The sequence below is a fragment of the Ranitomeya variabilis genome, chromosome 7, assembly GCF_051348905.1.
Source record: "Ranitomeya variabilis isolate aRanVar5 chromosome 7, aRanVar5.hap1, whole genome shotgun sequence".
NCBI lineage: Eukaryota > Metazoa > Chordata > Amphibia > Anura > Dendrobatidae > Ranitomeya > Ranitomeya variabilis.
Genome location: NC_135238.1, coordinates 111,080,707 through 111,100,985, shown reverse-complemented (window position 1 = coordinate 111,100,985; position 20,279 = coordinate 111,080,707). Strand labels below are relative to the sequence as shown.

Sequence of the window (20,279 nt, the reverse complement as noted above, 5' to 3'; positions counted from 1 at the left end):
TGCGTGGTGATCGGTGGGGGCGGGATTATGCGTGGTGATGGGGTGGGGGTGGGATTGTGTGTGGTGATGGGGTGGGGGGGCGGAATTGTGTGGTGATGTGTTGGGGGGCGGGATTATGTGGTGATGTGGTGGGGGGTGGGATTATGTGTGGTGATGTGGTGGGGCGTAGCTACTGTGCAGGGGGCGGGATTAGCGAGTGTGATGTGGGGGGACGGGATTATGTGTGGTAATGTGGTGAGGGGCGGGATTGTGTGTGGTAATGGGGTGGGGGCGGGATTATGCATGGTGATGTGGTTGGGGGCGGGATTATGCGTGATGTGTTGGGGGCGGGATTATGTGGTGATGTGGGGGCGGAGCTACTGTGCAGGGGGCGGGATTAGCGAGTGTGATGTGGGGGGCGGGATTACGTGTGGTAATGTGGTAGGGGGGCGGGATTACGGGTGGTGATGGGGTGGGAGAGCGGGATTACGGGTGGTGATGGGGTGGGAGGGCGGGATTACGGGTGGTGATGGGGTGGGAGGGCGGGATTACGGGTGGTGATGGGGTGGGAGGGCGGTATTACGGGTGGTGATGGGGTGGGAGGGCGGTATTACGGGTGGTGATGGGGAGGGATGGCGGGATTATGGGTGGTGATGGGGTGGGGGGCGGGATTATGGGTGGTGATGGGGTGGGGGTTGGGATTATGGGTGGTGATGTTTTATGGGTGGTGATGGGGTGGGGGGGCATTATTATGGGTGGCGATGTTTTATAGGTGTTGATTTTTATGGGTAATGATGGGGTGGGGGTGGGATTATGGGTGGTGATGGGGTGGGGGGCGGGATTATGGGTGGTGATGGGGTGGGGGCGGGATTATGGGTGGTGATGGGGTGGGGGGCGGGATTATGGGTGGTGATGGGGTGGGGGGCAAGATTGTGTGCGGTGATGGGTTGGGGGGCGGGATTGTGTGCGGTGGTGATGGGTTGGGGGCGGGATTGTGTGTGGCGATGGGTTGGGGGGCGGGATTGTGTGCGGTAATGAGGTGGGGGGCGGGATTGTGTGTGGTGATGTGGTGGGAGGCAGAGCTACTGTGCAGGGGGCGGGAATAGCGATCAATCACGATGCCTCTTATATATATATATATATATATACACACACACATACAGTGGGGCAAAAAAGTATTTAGTCAGTCAGCAATAGTGCAAGTTCCACCACTTAAAAAGATGAGAGGCGTCTGTAATTTACATCATAGGTAGACCAACTATGGTAGACAAACTGAGAAAAAAAAATCCAGAAAATCACATTGTCTGTTTTTTTTATCATTTTATTTGCATATTATGGTGGAAAATAAGTATTTGGTCAGAAACAAAATTTCATCTCAATACTTTGTAATACATCCTTTGTTGGCAATGACAGAGGTCAAACGTTTTCTGTAAGTCTTCACAAGGTTGCCACACACTGTTGTTGGTATGTTGGCCCATTCCTCCATGCAGATCTCCTCTAGAGCAGTGATGTTTTTGGCTTTTCGCTTGGCAACACTCACTTTCAACTCCCTCCAAAGGTTTTCTATAGGGTTGAGATCTGGAGACTGGCTAGGCCACTCCAGGACCTTGAAATGCTTCTTACGAAGCCACTCCTTCGTTGCCCTGGCGGAGTGCTTTGGATCATTGTCATGTTGAAAGACCCAGCCACGTTTCATCTTCAATGCCCTTGCTGATGGAAGGAGGTTGGCACTCAAAATCTCACGATACATGGCCCCATTCATTCTTTCATGTACCCGGATCAGTCGTCCTGGCCCCTTTGCAGAGAAACAGCCCCAAAGCATGATGTTTCCACCACCATGCTTTACAGTAGGTATGGTGTTTTATGGATGCAACTCAGTATTCTTTTTCCTCCAAACACGACAAGTTGTGTTTCTACCAAACAGTTCCAGTTTGGTTTCATCAGACCATAGGACATTCTCCCAAAACTCCTCTGGATCATCCAAATGCTCTCTAGCAAACTTCAGACGGGCCCGGACATGTACTGGCTTAAGCAGTGGGACACGTCTGGCACTGCAGGATCTGAGTCCATGGTGGCTTAGTGTGTTACTTATGGTAGGCCTTGTTACATTGGTCCCAGCTCTCTTCAGTTCATTCACTAGGTCCCCCCGCGTGGTTCTGGGATTTTTGCTCACCGTTCTTGTGATCATTCTGACCCCACGGGGTGGGATTTTGCGTGGAGCCCCAGATCGAGGGAGATTATCAGTGGTCTTGAATGTCTTCCATTTTCTAATTATTGCTCCCACTGTTGATTTCTTCACTCCAAGCTGGTTGGCTATTGCAGATTCAGTCTTCCCAGCCTGGTGCAGGGCTACAATTTTGTTTCTGGTGTCCTTTGACAGCTCTTTGGTCTTCACCATAGTGGAGTTTGGAGTCAGACTGTTTGAGGGTGTGCACAGGTGTCTTTTTATACTGATAACAAGTTTAAACAGGTGCCATTACTACAGGTAATGAGTGGAGGAAAGAGGAGACTCTTAAAGAAGAAGTTACAGGTCTGTGAGAGCCAGAAATCTTGATTGTTTGTTTCTGACCAAATACTTATTTTCCACCATAATATGCAAATAAAATGATAAAAAACCAGACAATGTGATTTTCTGGATTTTTTTTTCTCAGTTTGTCTCCGATAGTTGAGGTCTACCTACGATGTAAATTACAGACGCCTCTCATCTTTTTAAGTGGTGGAACTTGCACTATTGCTGACTGACTAAATACTTTTTTGCCCCACTGTATATATATATATATATATATATATATATATATATATATATATATATATATATATAGACTGTATACATGTTTTCACGAATATTTGAGCCCATGGATCCATTATATGTCCATTTTGCAAGCCAGTGAGAAAATCTCGCCATACGGATGTCATACGGATGCTTACATGTGAGAAAATCGCATCCTCGCACTGCACACGAATGATATACAGATCACTGTTCAGGGGACATTTCTGCGAGTGGTGGGGGAGCGGGATTACGTGTGGTAATGTGGTAGGGGGGCGGGATTACGGGTGGTAATGGGGTGGGAGGGCGGTATTACGGGTGGTAATGGGGTGGGAGGGCGGGATTACGTGTGGTGATGGGGTGGGAGGGCGGGATTATGGGCGGTGATGGGGTGGGGGGCGAGATTATTCTGCGAGTGGTGGGGGAGCTGGATTACGTGTGGTAATGTGGTAGGGGGGCGGGATTACGGGTGGTAATGGGGTGGGAGGGCGAGATTACGGGTGGTAATGGGGTGGGAGGGCGGTATTACGGGTGGTAATGGGGTGGGAGGGCGGGATTACGTGTGGTGATGGGGTGGGAGGGCGGGATTACGGGTGGTGGGAGGGCGGGATTATGGGCAGTGATGGGGTGGGGGGCGAGATTATTGGTGGTGATGGGGTGGGGGGTGGGCATGTTTTATGGGTGGTGATGGGGTGGGGGGGCGGGATTATGGGTGGTGATGGGGTGGGGGGGCGATGTTTTATGGGTGTTGATTTTTATGGGTAATGATGGGGTGGGGGGGGCGTCATTATGGGTGGTGATGGGGTGGGGGGCGGGATTATGGGTGGTGATGGGGTGGGGGGCCGTGATTGTGTGCGGTGATGGGTTGGGGGGCGAGATTGTGTGCGGTGATGGGTTGGGGGGCGGGATTGTGAGCGGTGATGGGTTGGGGGGCGGGATTGTGTGTGGTAATGAGGTGGGGGGCGGGACTGTGTGTGGTGATGTGGTGGGAGGCAGAGCTACTGTGCAGGGGGCGGGATTAGCAATCACGATGCCTCATATATATAGATATATATATATATATCCACACACACACATATATATATATATATATATATATATATATATAGAGAGAGAGAGAGAGAGAGAGAGAGAGAGAGAGAGAGAGAGAGAGAGAGAGAGAGAGAGACTGTATATATGTTTTCACGAATATTTGAGCCCATGGATCCATTATATGTCCATTTTGCAAGCCAGTGAGAAAATCTCGCCATACGGATGTCATACGGATGCTTACATGTGAGAAAATCGCATCCTCGCACTGCACATGGATGATATGCAGATCACTGTTCAGGGGACATTTCTGCGATTCTCGTCCATGTAAAACGGACCAATTTTTTATACGTTGTGTATGACTCCAACCTAAAGGAGATCCCCCAACATTAAACATAATGGTATTTTACTTACTGATCAGAAGGGGTCTGATTGTCTGATTCTTGCAAAAGAACAGGGGCAGCAGGATTTTTTTCCCCTCCACAGCGGCACTGCCATCTATCTGCAGTGTAGGGAAGTGCAACACAGCCCTATGTATGTGAACAGAGCAGCTCCCTGTACAGCAGTGCCACTTTGACAGTAAAAATGATGAAGGAGAATTGACCCCATAACTGAGCGTATTTACGTAAAATAACTGGGAATATCCCTTCTAAAAAAAAGTAATATCTGCAGATTATTTTACCTTTTTTTTTTCCCTACGGTTGATTTTTTTTTCAATTTTTGCAAAGTTGTTTCCACCAATCTCTCCCATCGCGAAACAATGTACAGTCTGAGTTATATCATCGCTGCAGTTTTTTACTTGGAACCAGAGGTGACTCCAGGTCACCAATAAGCTGCAACCTTAGAAGGAAGATAGACTTTTCAGTGGCTGTCCAATAATACGGAAAATCTGATTGTTCAGAACCAGTCCTGTCCCTTTTAGGCTGCATTAATTTATATCTTCAGTTTTAAAGCTGAAGTCTTAAACAGGTAAAGTTTTACTTTTATTCTACCCCCACATATGTAGCAAATATTTATATGTACTTGCCTGAAATCGGCTGGGCAAGGAGTTCGGCAAGCTGGAAAGTCCCCAAAGCAAATGTTAGGATTTGTTTCAGCCTTGTGGTATTGTGCTTTGGGGTAGTGTGGTGCCACCTGCAGGTCATTTTTTCTTACTGCAGTTTTATGAAAATTAATGTTTAAAATGTATTTTGTGATAACATCGTGGATGTGTGGTTTGTTTCGCTATTTTCTTGCTGAAGGGGGCAAGTTTACCTTTCAAATGGTGTATCATTTGTGTGTGTGGGTGCACTATGAATGGAGATACAAAGTAATCACCGAAAAAGAGTGTTTTGAAATAATATAGAAGGATAACACAAAAACTTTTTCTCCACTCATGGTTAGTGGTTGGGAGAAGCCATTTAATGTCAAACTACTGTGTTTCCTTTTTAAATCATAATGACAGCCTAAAACATCCAAATGATCATCAAAAGTTCACATATCCCATTTCTTAATAACGTATATTGCCCCCTCTAACATCAATGACAGCTTGAAGTCTTTTGTGGTAGTTGTGGATGAGGTTCTTTATTTTCTCAGATGGTAAAGCTGCCCACTCTTCTTGGCAAAAACCTCCAGTTCATGTAAATTTCTGGGCTGTCTAGCATGAAGTGCACGCTTGAGATCTCCCCAGAGTGGCTCAATGATATTGAGGTCAGGAGACTGAGATGGCCACTCCAGAACCTTCACTTTGTTCTGCTGTAGCCAATGACAGGTCGACTTGGCCTTGTGTTTTGGATCGTTGTTATGTTAGACTGTCCATGCATGTCCCATGCACAGCTGCCGGGCTGATGAGTGCAAATATGCTGATAACGTGCTGCATTCATCTTTCCTTCAACTTTGACGTTTCCTGTGCCTTTGTAGCTCACACATCCTCAAAACATCAGTGATCCACCTCCGTGCTTTAGACTAGGAATGGTGTTCCTTTCATCATAGGCCTTGTCTCTCCAAATGTAACGATTATGGTTGTGGCCAAAAAGTTAAATTTTGGTGTCATCACTCCAAATTATCTTGTTCCAGAAGTTTTGAGGCTTGTCTGTGCTGCTTTGCATACTATAGGCGAGATACTTTGTGGCATTTGCACAGTAATGGCTTTCTTCTGGCGACTCGACCATGCAGCCCATTTTTCTTCAAGTGCCTCCTTATTGTGTATCTTGAAACAGCCACTCCGCTAGTTTTCAGAGAGTCCTGTATTTCAGCTGATGTTATTTGTGGGTTTTTCTTTGCATCATGAACAATTTTCCTGGCAGTTGTGGACGACACTTTTGTTTGTCTACCTGACCGTGGTTTTGTTTTTACAGAACCCCTGATTTTCCATTTGTTAATCACAGTTTGAATGCTGCTGGCTGGCATTATCAATTCCTTGGATATCTTTTTGTATCCCTTTCCTGTTTTATACAGTTCAACTACCTTTTCCCGTAGATCCGTTGACAATTATTTTACTTTCCCCATGACTCACAATCCAGAAATGTCAGTGACTGGATGAAAGATGCAAGAATCTGTCTGGATCCCAGAAACTCACTCAGCTTTTATGCACACACACTGATTACAAGAAAACAGGTCACAGGTCAGGATGTTACCTTTAGTAGCCATTCAAACCCATTTATGTCAACTTCTGTGCATGTTATCAGGCAAAAACCACAAGGGTATGTAAACTTTTGATCTGGGTCATTTGGATGTGGGTTGTCATTATGATTTAAAAAGAGAAAACACAGTAGTTTGTCAATAAATGGCTTCACCCAACCACTAAACAAGATGTGGAGAAAAAGGTTTGGTGTTATTCATATTCTCTGAAAAAAGGCCAAGAAAGCAAAAATTCTGCCGGGGTATATAAACTTTTGAGCACAACTGTGTTCAGGTGCAGGAAAACATTTTGTCTCCATTCACAAAGGAGACCACAGACATTTTGCATTTTTTGGACTTGAAAAAGTATTTTATTCCTAAAGGTGGTGGTAATTGACAGACATCTCGATACAAGGGAAGCATATTGGATCTTACATTTAGACACGGGACATCCCAATGGGATGAATTACAGGAATGTCCTGTTTTCTATTTATCAAGTTTGGGGGAAAAATAGTTTATACCAGCGTGTTGTCAGTGTTCTGCCCATCTTCTGTATTTCAAATGGAATTACCCACACTTGTTTGTGATTGGATTATTTTCCTTTATATACTAGTCTATATTTCCTGTTAATTATCCTATGATTAAGGGCGCTATTATGGCGTCCGATTCTTTTAAACTGTACTGATTTGCTGGAACAAATCCTTTTTCTTCTCTATATGAAAAATATACCGTAATGATGCCACAAAACAAAAAGGCCAATATTTTAAGCAGATACCGCCTTAACCTGTAATGTTGTAGCAGGAATCACCCATACCTTCAGGTATTAAAGCGGGCACTTGCATCATATTTGAATACTGCAGCCAGGTTTAAAATCACAGTATTTGATATATGTTATAATGTGGTACAGGCTGTGGAGATGGAAATGTAAAGTGGATTTTGGGCTCGCTCCCACTTGCGATTAAATCAGACGAATGTAATCTGATTTAAAATAGGATTGCATTTGTACCAATTTAATCCTATGCTTCTGTGCTCAATGGCATTTTCCCCCTGCTCCGATGCGATCTCGATCAGATGGACAAAAAAACACAGCATGATGCAATTGCATGCTAAATTGGAATCGCACGCACCCATATAAGTCTATGGGTGCATGTGAAACACTGCACTGCACTCGGATACCACCTAAGTGCAGTGAGATTCCTGCTGATGCTGGCAGCAGAGGAGATGAAGAAATTAATTCCTCAGTCTCCTCCTCGGCTGCGCTGCGATCCTCTCATGCGAGAGCATCATAGCGCAGGGTGCTGACAGTCGGATCATGCTCACAGCAGAGCAAGAGTTGAGTGTCATTAGCATATCGCATCTTATGCTCTCGCATAGGATATGATACGCTAATATGACCCCGGCCTTTGAAGGAACATGCTAAGGGTTCAAGTCAGTGATTGCTGAAATGAGACAGGTCTTAATTGAAACAGCAAATTCTTACCAAAGAAATTGACCAATACACCTCCAATCATAGCACCACAGCCTCTTCCAAGTCCAAGATGAAGGCCTTGAAGGATTCCCTGAGCAGAAGTCCGTAATGCAGGTGGAACTGCGGCACTCAGATAAGAAATGCAAGCTGCCCACACGGCTGCATGGGTCACACCTGTAAGAGTAATAACATAATCATGCAATACAGTAATACCGTGTTAATGCAAATGTAGAAACTAAATTGCTTATTATACCATATTTTCAGGACTATAAAGACGTACCAGATTAAAAATATGCACCCCAAATTTTGGCGAGAAAAATAGGGAAAAAAACTAATAAAATGGTGGTGCTTTTTATAATCTGTGAGAGTCTTATTGCTTACCATGGGTGTCAGCTGCAGTGGAGCGGGGTCCCAGGAGGCAGGAGTGGGGCAATGCTGTGGATCCCAAGCTGGAAGGAAGAGGTATTTGGAGGTGCGATGCTGCGGGTGTTTGATGGTGCGGGGTCTTAGCCAACATTTTGTTAAAGCCCAGAGCCCCCGCACTTCCATAGTTTACATTGCGGTGGACTCTGGGAAAATGGCAGCCAGGGGTGGCGCATGCACAGATTAAGATCTCGGCGCAGAGATCTTGTCTCTCAAAATCTTGGCATCAAGAACTCCATCTGCGCCGCACCCGGCAGCCATTGTCCTGAAGACCACCGCAATGTAAACCATGCCGGTGGAGCCCCCGCACCACCGAATACCTGTAGAGTCACAATTCCGAAAACCACCTCCTCCCTGCTTCAGGCCTGCCCACTCCTGCCTCTGCCACTCAACCGCAGCCGGTAAGGTACCGTATATACTCGAGTATAAGCCGACCCGAGTATAAGCTGACCCCCCTAATTTTGCCACAAAAAAACTGGGAAAACTTAATGACTCGAGTATAAGCCTAGAGTGGAAAATGCAGCAGCTACCGGTAAATGTCAAAAATAAAAATCGATACCAATAAAAGTAAAATTAATTGAGACATCAGTAGGTTAAGTGTTTTTGAATATCCATATTGAATCAGGAGTCCCATATAATGCTCCATAAAGTTTGATGGGCCCCATTAGATGTTCCATATTAAAATATGCCCCATATAATCCTGCATAAAGGTTAATAATGGCCCCATAGATGCTCCATACAGACACTTGCCCCTTATAGTGCTGCACAAACATTATGGCCCCATAGATGCTCCATACAGGCACTTGCCCCTTATAGTGCTGCACAAACATTATGGCCCCATAGATGCTCCATACAGGCACTTGCCCCATATAGTGCTGCACAAACATTATGGCCCCATAGATGCTCCATACAGGCACTTGCCCCATATAGTGCTGCACAAACATTATGGCCCCATAGATGATCCATACAGGCACTTGCCCCATATGCTGTGGCTGCGATAAAAAAAAAAAAAATCACATACTCAGCTCTCCGTCGCTCAGGCCCCCGGCACTTTTAATATTTACCTGTTCCTCTTTCCTGTGTGGCTCCGTCTTCAGTGTTCTCCGCACTGACTTTCAGGCAGACGGCGCGCACTGACCACGTCATCGCGCCCTCTGACCTGAGCGTCACAGCCAGAGTGTCATGTCAGACGCTGTTCATACCAGGGCGTTCGACAGACAGCGGTAATTCCGCTTTTGTCCACTATGTGCTCAGTGGCGTCGGCTAGATTTTATCTAGCTGGTCCGGGGTTAATTTAGCTGGTGCTTGGATTGGAGGCTGGGTCACACCCACTGCCTTTAAATAGTTCTTCTGAACATTGGGCGTCACCGATTATAGCTTCTGTCTTGTGCTTGGTTATCTCGGTCTGGAGTGGTTATCTAGGAGAAGGAGTATCGTATCTGGTGGTGTATTTCCCGTTGTCATATTTTCTCCTTCCTATATTTGTATTCGTTTTGCCCTGTGCATTTATAGTATATTCCTGTGTGACTGCGGCGTGGTTCATATTTTCAGTTATCCTTGTCTGTGCTAACTGTGGGTATTGGTGTGTGGTCTCTTCACTGGGTGGTGGGTCGTGGTTTCAGCCTAGGGTTGAAACAGGAGATAGGGTGAGGATGGAGGCCCAGACATGCACACCATCAGTGTAAACTCTGGGAGAGGGTCAGTCAGGATTTCCCTAGTCTGAGGGAAATCGCAGGGGCCCGGGTTATTAGCTCTTGCCTACCTAGGCTTCCCGTGACACAGAGGACGCCGAAGACGGAGCCACACCGGAACGGAGGAGAGGTGACTATTGCGCAGCGCTCCCCCTCCCCGTATACTTACCTGCTCCCGGCGCTGTCCCTGCACGTCCCTGCTTCCAGCGCTGCATCTTCTTCCTGTACTGAGCGGTCACATGGTACCGCACATTACAGTAATGAATATGCGGCTCCACCCCTATGGGAGGTGGAGCCGCATATTCATTACTGTAATGTGCGGTACCATGTGACCGCTCAGTACAGGAAGAAGATGCAGCGCTGGAAGCAGGGATGTGCAGGGACCGCGCCGGGAGCAGGTAAGAATAATTACACAGCCCCCGCTCCCCCTCCCCTGCCGACCCCCGGGTATGACTCGAGTATAAGCCGAGAGGGGGACCTTCAGCCCCAAAAAAATGGGCTGAAAATCTCGGCTTATACTCGAGTATATACGGTATGTTTGAATTATAAGACGCACCCCCATTTTCACCGCAAATTTTGGGGAAATAAGCGCATCATATAATCCAAAAAATACAGTATATCATTACATGATCTTAAATCGGAGTTTAAAAAAAATCCATCATTAATAGTTGCATTTTTGTGTTTTTTTATGCAAATTTTAAGGTGCGTTTTACAGTACCAGCAAAGTCTATGAGATTTCAGAAAACTCATGCGCCCACATTTTTTTTCCTGACTGGTTTGGAAAACTACTGCGTTTTTGAAAACTGCACCATGTCAGTTCTTTCAGCCTTTTTTCACCCATAGAAAGCAAAGAGTAAGTGCAAAAATGCAGTAAAAAATGCAGGTACACCAGTATGTGAAACCCATTTATTTTCATGATATTCCAATGTTTAAACCATAATGTCTTGGTATCATCACCTGAGATGGCAGTTGGGATTAGTACAGTTTAATTAAAATAGTGATGCATACAAAGTAAAAACATTGGCAGACCAAGGTGTGAGACTGTACAATGCCTGAGCAACTCAATGGCTGAACAAAGTGTGAAAGTAAAGAGTGTCATGCAAATTCATTGCTTCTGGTCATGTGTTAGGTAAACAATTTCTGACCAGTTCACCTTCCCCCCACTGTCACATTTGTAATTGTGTGTTTTCTGATTAACGCAAATGAACTGTTTTCTTCAGAATAGTCACTATTTTTTCAGCCATAAAAATCTTTTTCCTTTAAATAATTTGATCAAATAGCTCTGCTTCCAAAATTAGTTTTATGGTTTCACATATGTCTTGCATTAGTGACCTGTGTTCATGCTTCTGTGGTGGAATCAAAGCTGAAAAAGGGTATGTGCACACGTAGAATGATCCTCTGCGTATTTTTCCGCAGCGGATTTGATAAATCCGCAGGGCAAAAACACCGTGTTTTTCCTGCGGATTTACCACGGTTTTTGTGCGGATTCCACTGCGGTTTTACACCTGCGGTTTTCTATTATGGAGCAGGTGTAAAACCGCTGTGGATTCCACACAAAGAATTGACATGCTGCGGAATGTAAACCGCTGCGTTTCCGCGTGTTTTTTTCCGCAGCATGTGCTCTGCGGATTGCGTTTCCCATAGGTTTACATTGTACTGTAAACGCATGGGAAACCGCTGCGGACCCGCAGCTGCGGAAACGCTGCGGATCCGCAGCAAAATCTGCAGGGTGTGCACATAGCCAAACGCCGCAAAAACGCAACGTGTGAACATAGCCTAAGAGCAATTCATCCATCTCCTTTTTATAATGAAAACCCAATCCACAAAACTAAACACTGCCAATCTTAATTAGCACACTAATGCTTTTCTTAGGCTGGGGTCACATCTCATTCACCATATACCCCAGGAGAGTGCCAGACATACAAGATAAAGGTTTCCATAGGGAACATTACATCAGGAAGAAATTGTAGTAATAAACTAAATCTGTAAAAGCCAGCAGAAAAAGCAGCTTCCAGCTGAGCATCCTGGGCAATATAGTTCACTGACCACATACTATATGTAGGGAACTGAATCCCTTAATCTAAATCCTGATAGTCGCTATGGAAAGCGAAGGAAAATAAATGGCAGTAATAAGTAGCACAAGCTGGGCACACTATATGAAGACAAACCTGCCATATTTGCAATTTTCACTCTGCAAAATCAATTCCATGCATTTTTATGGAAAATATACTGTATGTGGAGCCAAAATAGTCAGTGAAGTTTTTTTTTCTGTTGGTCTGGCACCCTACTTGTGGCTCTGCAAACTTCCAGCCAAATCTTAGCTAAAATAAATAACTACCTTCTGAGCCCTGCTTTGTGAGTAAATGGTAGTTTCTGAACTCAGATCGGGTATCACTAAATTCAGCAGAAATTGAGTAGCAAATTGTGGGGCCCAGACCCATTTTCACCAGTTACAAGTTACAACTTGTGAAAAAATATACATATTATTAAACTAATTTAACATTTTTAGTGGGTTTTTTTTCAATTTCTACAGCCCAATGTTAAAAAATTCTGTAGGTTCAAAATACGCACTACACAACTAGATTAATTCCTTGAATAGTGTAATTCGTAAAATATGGTCACAGTTTTTTTTCTTCTTTTTCTGGCACCCTGAATCTATTTAACCCCTTAAGGACTGAGCCACTTTGTGGGTGAATCTCGCTTATTCTGAGAATGCTTTTTTGGGACATATTGTCCTTAATGATAGTGGTAAAATTTCTTCATTATGACTTGCGTTTATTTGTGAAAAAGCGGAAAATTGGCAAAAATTTCACAATTTTCAAACTTTTAATTTTTATACCCTTAAATCAGAGTTAGATAACACAGAATAGTTAATAAATAACATTTCCTACATGTCTACTTTACATCAGCACAATTTTGAACCATTTTTTTGTTAGGAAGTTAGAAGGGGGGGGCGTGGCTAGCAACTGAAGGAGCAGGGTGCACTCTCCATGAGCTCCTCTGTTGGAGATTATAATCTGACTAATCCGAGGGTTTTGCAGACCCATCCACACAACTGGAAGGCACCATATATCTGCCTCTGAACTCTAGAGACATTTGTTGTTCATTTTGGTCGCATATCTGCGTTCCAGACACATAGGAATTCTGAGGCCTGCAGGCAGGCCTGAGGCCTGACTGAAGAAAATACCGCCCGCCAATTGTCCACAGACCTGTCGCATCTCTCCCTTCTACAAAGGGGAGATCGGGTTGAGGAGAACTGCGGAGAGACTCACACCTTACTGCTGGAAATCCGGCGATTTTCATCGGGGGAGATCGGCTGCCGGTGAGGAGTCCTGCGAAAGGCGAGTGGACCGCAGATTCATCAGGGACGTTTCCCGCCCAATTCCCCCCTCCCCTTACCTACAGCAGAGCCGCGACCTCAGATTGCACGGTGCAGTGCGGAGCAGCGCCTGAGTGTGGAAGATTCCACCTAGCACCTGCTGGCCGAACACCCCGGAGCTGCCTCCCTAAAGCAGCATCTACATTCCCAACGCGTCGCTGACCGCCGGGATCTCCACCGCGATCATCAGCGGGAGACCGACAGCGGTGTGAAGCTCACCTAGCAGACCGGAGTAGAGGAGCGCCGATCGCAGCAGCTGCTCCTCCAGACCTGGCGCCGCATCACCTGCGGTAAGAAGAACTGTACTGTGAAGATCCGGTGTCTCCCTAACAAGTAGGTCCCCCATAAACAAGGAACACGCCCGATTCTCCTTGGAGAGAGAGGTTACAGTGCCGGAGCCAAGTGCTGTGGGGCCCGGTACCTAGAGCTGCCTGGGAAGGAACTGGCATTACTTAGATAGGGGACACTCGCCTCTTATTAAACAACAACTGAAGGGGGACACCAGGGAATTGGCGATCTGCGCACCCAAATTGGCGCCATTTTCATCTAAAGGTACAAATACTGAAGCTGTATTAAAGACCTAAGCTTAAGAGGAAATAGCTTAATCCTCTAAACCCCCGCCACCATAAAGACTTGATAACATAGACTTCATAATCTATGCACCTGTGAGTCTCCTTAGCCTTCTCAGTATCATAATTAGAACCTAGAGAAATTAACCAATCTTTGATAGTGGAAGATTTCAAACTGCTCGATTGCAGATACGTGGCCCTGTGCTGACACCTAATGGCCACTTAAAGGAACTGTTATCTTCCTATCTTCAGAACACTACAAAAGTCCTCTGAGACCTATAACTGTGAACACAGTAATAGACCTGGCATTCTCATTACCTTGCTAAAACTCTGATAAGATGAAACTATAATTTCCATCTTAGCCAGCTAGAGGAGGAATTAGGAGCCAATTCATAAATCAACATATTACACAATGGTTAAATCCGGCACTAAAACACCTAGACCAACTAAAGCAAATACTGTAACTTCGCAATCGGATCTGGGCAAATACTTAAAAAAGCTAAACAAGGAGACCCACCTCGAGATGTACTATGTAGATTCCTTGACTTTCGCACTAAAGATTTGATACTAAAATGTGTGAGAGAAGCACAAGAAATTAAGTTTGAAGAATCGCATCTCAAACTATTCCAGGACCTATCAGCAATAACCTTGAAGAAACGTTACCTAATTAAACCATTCACTGAGGCTGTTCTCAAGAAAAACTGCAATATCGCTGGCTATATCCATTTGGGATACAGGTTACCACAGAGGGTAAAAGACTCCAAGCCAGATCTTCGACTGACATCAGGAGAATGTGCAAAGAACTAAACATCACCTTAGACCAGTACCCAGACATCGAGACCTTTCATGCAGCCTCTCCACTGCAACCTCTCCCTGCTCCTATACCATGGCAATCTGTCTCCACTCCTAAATCGCAGAAAACAAGACGCAAAGGATCCAGAACGACTCCCACCAAAGACCCAGACACTTGAGGAGAGCACTATATTTACATTGATAACCCTAATGAGACTGGGATCTTATATAGCTCTCCCAGACATTGAGTGTTCCCTCATTAACCAATGGTGTAATTTGTCTACATTAGTTAACCCCTTCACCCCAAAGCCTGTTTTCACCTAAGTGACACGGCCAATTTTTACAATTCTGACCACTGTCACTTTATGGGGTCATAACTCTGAAACGCTTCAACGGATCCTGGTGATTCTGAGACTGTTTTCTCGTGACATATTGTACTTTATGATAGTGGTAAAACTTCTTCGATATGACTTGCATTTATTTGTGAAAAAAACAGAAATTTGTCGAAAATTATGAAAATTTAGCAATTTTCAAATTTTTCGTTTTTATGCCCTTAAATTAGAGAGTTATATCACATAATATAGTTAATAAACAACATTTCCCACATGTCTGCTTTACATCAGCACAATTTTGGAAACATAATTTTTTTTTGTTAGGGAGTTATAAGGGTTAAAAGTTAACCAGCGATTTCTCATTTTTGCAACAAAATTTGCAAAACCATTTTTTTTACGGACCACCTCACACTTGAAGAGACTTTGAGGGGTCTATATGACAGAAAATGCCCAAAAGTGACACCATTCTAAAAACTGCACCCCTCAAGGTACTCAAAACCACATTCAAAAAGTTTATTAACCATTCAGGTGCTTCACAGGAATTTTTGGAATGTTTAAAAAAAATTGAACATTTAACTTTTTTTTTCACAAAATTTTTACTTCAGATCCAATTTGTTTTATTTTACCAAGGGTAACAGGAGAAATTGGACCAAAAAAGTTGTTGTACAATTTGTACTGAGTACGCTGACACCCCACATGTTGGGTAAACCATTGATTGGGCACATGGCAGAGCTCGGAAGGGAAGGAGCGCCATTTGACTTTTCAATGCAAAATTGGCTGGAATTGAGATCGGAACCCATGTCGTGTTTGGAGAGCCCCTGACGTGCCTAAACAGTGGAAACCCCCACAAGTGACACCATTTTGGAAAGTAGACCCTCTAAGGAACTAATCTAGATGTGTGGTGAGCACTTTGAACCTCCAAGTGCTTCACAGAAGTTTATAATGTAGAGCCGTAAAAAAAATTAATATTAATTTTCACAAAAAATGATCTTTTTGCCCCAAATTTTTTATTTTCCCAAGGGTAGCAGGATAAATTGAACCCCAAAAGTTGTTGTGCAATTTGTCCTGAGTACGCTGATACTTCATATATGGGGATAAACCACTGTTTGGGCGCATGGCAGAGCTCGGAAGGGAAGGAGCGCCATTTGACTTTTCAATGCAAAATTGGCTGAAATTGAAATCGGAACCCATGTCGTGTTTGGAGAGCCCCTGACGTGCCTAAACAGTGGAAACCACCACAAGTGACACCATTTTGGAAAGAAGACCCCCTAAGGAACTTATCTAGATGTGTGGTGAGCACTTTTAAACCCCAGTTGTTTCACTAAAGTTTAGAATGTAGCGCTGTGAAAATTAAAAAATCATTTTTTCTTTCCACAAAATGATGTTTTAGCCCGCAATTTTTTTTCCCCAAGGGTAACAGGAGAAATTGGACCACAAAAGTTATTGTCCAAATTGTCCTGAGTACGCTGGTACCCCATACATTGGGGGGAACCACTGTTTGGGCGCACGGCAGAGCTCGGAAGGGAAGGAGCGCCGTTTGAAATGCAGACTTAGATGGATTGGTCTGCAGGTGTCATGTTGCATTTGCAGAGCCCCTGATGTACCTAAACAGTAGAAACCCCCCACAAGTGACCCCATATTGGAAACTAGACCCCCAACGGAACTTATCTAGATGTGTTGTGAGAACTTTGAACCAACAAGTGTTTCACTACAGTTTATCACGCAGAGCCGTGAAAATAAAAAATATTTTTTTTTCCACGAAAATTATATTTTAGCCCCCACGTTTTTATTTTCCCAAGGGTAACAGGAGAAATTGGACAACAAAAGTTGTTGTCCAATTTGTCCTGAGTACGCTGATACCCCATATATGGGGGGGAACCACTGTTTGTGCGCACGGCAGAGCTCGGAAGGGAAGGAGCGCCGTTTGAAATGCAGACTTGGATGGATTGGTCTGCAGGTGTCATGTTGCATTTGCAGAGCCCCTGATGTACCTAAACAGTAGAAACCCCCCACAAGTGACCCCATGTTGGAAACTAGACCCCCCACGGAACTTATCTAGATGTGTTGTGAGAACTTTGAACCCCCAAGTGCTTCACTACAGTTTATAACGCAGAGCCGCGAAAATAAAAAATATATTTTTTTCCACGAAAATTATATTTTAGCCCCCATGTTTTTATTTTCCCAAGGGTAAGGCTGGTTTCACACTTGCGTTTTTATCTGCATGCGTTTTTTAGACGCATGCGTTTTTATAGAAAAACACAAGAAAACAAGAAAAAACAAAAAAACCCTAACCCTACCCCTACCCCTAACCTGAAATACGTGGCACTGAAATACGTGGCACTGAAATACATTTATATACGTATATACGTATATAAGTGCCACGATATTTCAGTGGCCACGTATATAAGTGCCACGTATATAAGTGCCACGTATTTCACGTAAATGCCACGATATTTCAGTGCCACATATTTCACTGAAATATCGTGGCACTTAAATACGTGGCACTGAAATATGTGGCACTGAAAGACGTGGCACTGAAAGACGTGGCACTGAAAGATGTGGCACTGAAATACGTGGCACTGAAATACGTGGCACTGAAATATTGTGGCACTGAAATATCGTGGCACTGAAATACGTGGCACTGAAATACGTGGCACTGAAATACGTGGCACTATGACTGTCAGAAAATGTTCATTAAACGGTTAGGGGTTGGATCCCTTTATCACCTTGATGGTGGTGGGTGACTTTTCAGTGTGTGTTCTGGTTTTTTTCTATAAAAACGCATGCGTTTTTAACGCAAAAAAAACGCATTGAGATCGGACGCCAAGTCGCGTTTGGAGAGCCCCTGATGTGCCTAAACAGTGAAAACTCCCCAATTCTAACTGAAACCCTAACCCCAACCCTAACCCCAGCCCTAACCCTAGCCCTAACCCCAACCCTAACCCTAGCCCTAACCCTAGTCCTAATCCTAGCGCTACTTTCACACTAGCGTTTTTTTGCATACGTCGCAATGCGTCATTTTGGCGAAAAACGCATCCTGCAAAGTCATCTGCAGGATGCGTTTTTTCCCCATAGACTGACATTAGCGACGTATTGACACACGTCGCAAGCGTCGTGCGACGGTTGCGTCATGTTGTGGCGGACCGCCGGCAGCAAAAAACGTTACATGTAACTTTTTTTGTGCCGACGGTCCACCATTTCCGACCGCGCATGCTCGGCTGGAACTCCGCTCCCATCTCCCCGCACCTCACAATGGGGCAGCGGATGCGTGGAAAAACAGCATCCACTGCCCCCCGTTGTGCGGCGCTTGCACAGTATGCGTCGGTATGTCGGGCTGACGCAGCGCGATGGCCCCGTACCGACGCTAGTGTGAAAGTAGCCTAACGGGAAAATGGAAATAAATATATTTTTTAAAATTTTATTATTTTTCCCTAACTAAGGGGGTGATGAAGGGGGATTTGATTTACTTTTATAGCGTTTTTTGGGCGGATTTTTATGGTTGGCAGCCATCACACACTAAAAGACGCTTTTTATTGCAAAAAATAGTTTTTGCATCACCACATTTTGAGAGCTATAATTTTTCCATATTTTGGTCCACAGAGTCATGTGAGATCTTGTTTTTTGCGGGACGAGTTGACGTTTTTATTGGTACCATTTTCGGGCACATGACATTTTTTGATCGCTTTTTATTCTGATTTTTGGGAGGCGGAATGAACAAAAACCAGCAATTCCTGAAATTCTTTTAGGGGGGGCGTTTATACCGTTCCGCGTTTGGTAAAAAGGATAAAGCAGTTTTATTCTTCGGGTCAGTACGATTACAGCGATACCTCATTTATGTAATTTTTTTATGTTTTGGCGCTTTTACACAATAAAAACTATTTTATATAAAAAAATAATTGTTTTTGCATCGCTTTATTCTGAGGACTATAACTTTTTTATTTTTCTGCTGATGATGCTGTATGGCGGCTTTTTTTTTTGCGGGACAAGATTGCGTTTTCAGCGGTACCATGGTTATTTATATCCGTCTTTTTGATCGCGTGTTATTCCACTTTTTGTTTGGCGGTATGAGAATAAAGCGTTGTTTTTTGCCTCGGGGTTTTTTTTTTTTTTTACGGTGTTCACTGAAGGGGTTAACTAGTGATATAGTTTTATAGGTGGGTCGTTACGGACGCGGCGATACTAAATATGTGTACTTTTATTGTGTGATTTTTTTTTTATTTAGATAAAGAAATGTATTTATGGGAATATTTTTTTTTTTTTTTTTTTACACATGTGGAATTTTTTTTTTTTTTTAACTTTTTTACTTTGTCCCAGGGGGGGACATCACAGATCGGTGATCTGACAGTGTGCACAGCACTCTGTCAGATCACCGATGTGACAGGCACATTGCAGAGGCTTGCCGGCGCCTGCTATGAGGAATTCTCAGCAGACGCCGGCAAGCAGGGTCATCTCATGACCCGGAAGGAGTCTCGCGGCCATCTTGGATCCGGGGACTCCTTCCAGGTCACCGGAGCAGCGCGATCTCATCGCGTTGCTCCGGTGGGAGAGCGCAGGGAGCCCCCGTCCCTGCGTGATCCCCCTCTATGCCGCTGTCACTATTGACAGCGGCATCAGAGGGGTTAAATGCCCGCGATCGGCGACAGCGCCGATCGTGGGCATTGCTGCGGGGTGTCAGCTGTCATATACAGCTGACACCCGCACCCGATCACCGCGGCGCTCAGCACGAGACCGCGGTGATCGGGGCGCCGTACTAGTACTGCGGCTGGCACTAATGCAGTGCCGGCAGCGCAGTACTAGTACGGCGCATGTCGCGAAGGGGTTAAAAGCAATGTTTATCTTTAGCTTTATAATGCAGTTGTTGTTACAGTTTATTTACCTCCACTCTAACCGGCAGTATGGTACTGCTTCCAGTCCTATTTCCTATTTCCTAAAATGTTGCACTCAGTTGAGTGCGGTGTTGTGCTTATTAAATTTTTTATGTTTCAATCTTTATTTTTTCTTATGCCCTCCCCCCTTTCCCCTCTTCTGGCTTTCTTCCCCCTCCCTTCATTCCATCAGGCACCTTGGGGTGATTACCTTCCTGAGACGATACACCCAGATAGCTGATAATCAGAAGACATTCAAGATACTTACGTTCCAACACAAAAGGGTTCAACTCACCGATACCCAGAGGCTACACCCTCTCACACTTCAAGAAAACAGGTATGGACTTACTTCTCCTACAAGAAACACACTTTACTGACAATAAAGTT

At 44.6% G+C, this 20,279-nt stretch overlaps 1 protein-coding gene across 4 annotated transcripts in view; it reads right to left on the bottom strand.

The window, feature by feature from the left end:
* The window catches only part of MFSD6 (major facilitator superfamily domain containing 6), a 505,049-nt gene that overhangs the window by 91,830 nt on the left and 392,940 nt on the right, over positions 1-20,279 (bottom strand). For all 4 annotated transcript variants that reach the window (XM_077275663.1, XM_077275664.1, XM_077275662.1 and 1 more), the window contains one exon: positions 7,854-8,015. In XM_077275663.1, coding sequence (XP_077131778.1) covers positions 7,854-8,015 — 162 coding nt within the window. The remainder of the gene's footprint in view (positions 1-7,853; positions 8,016-20,279) is intronic.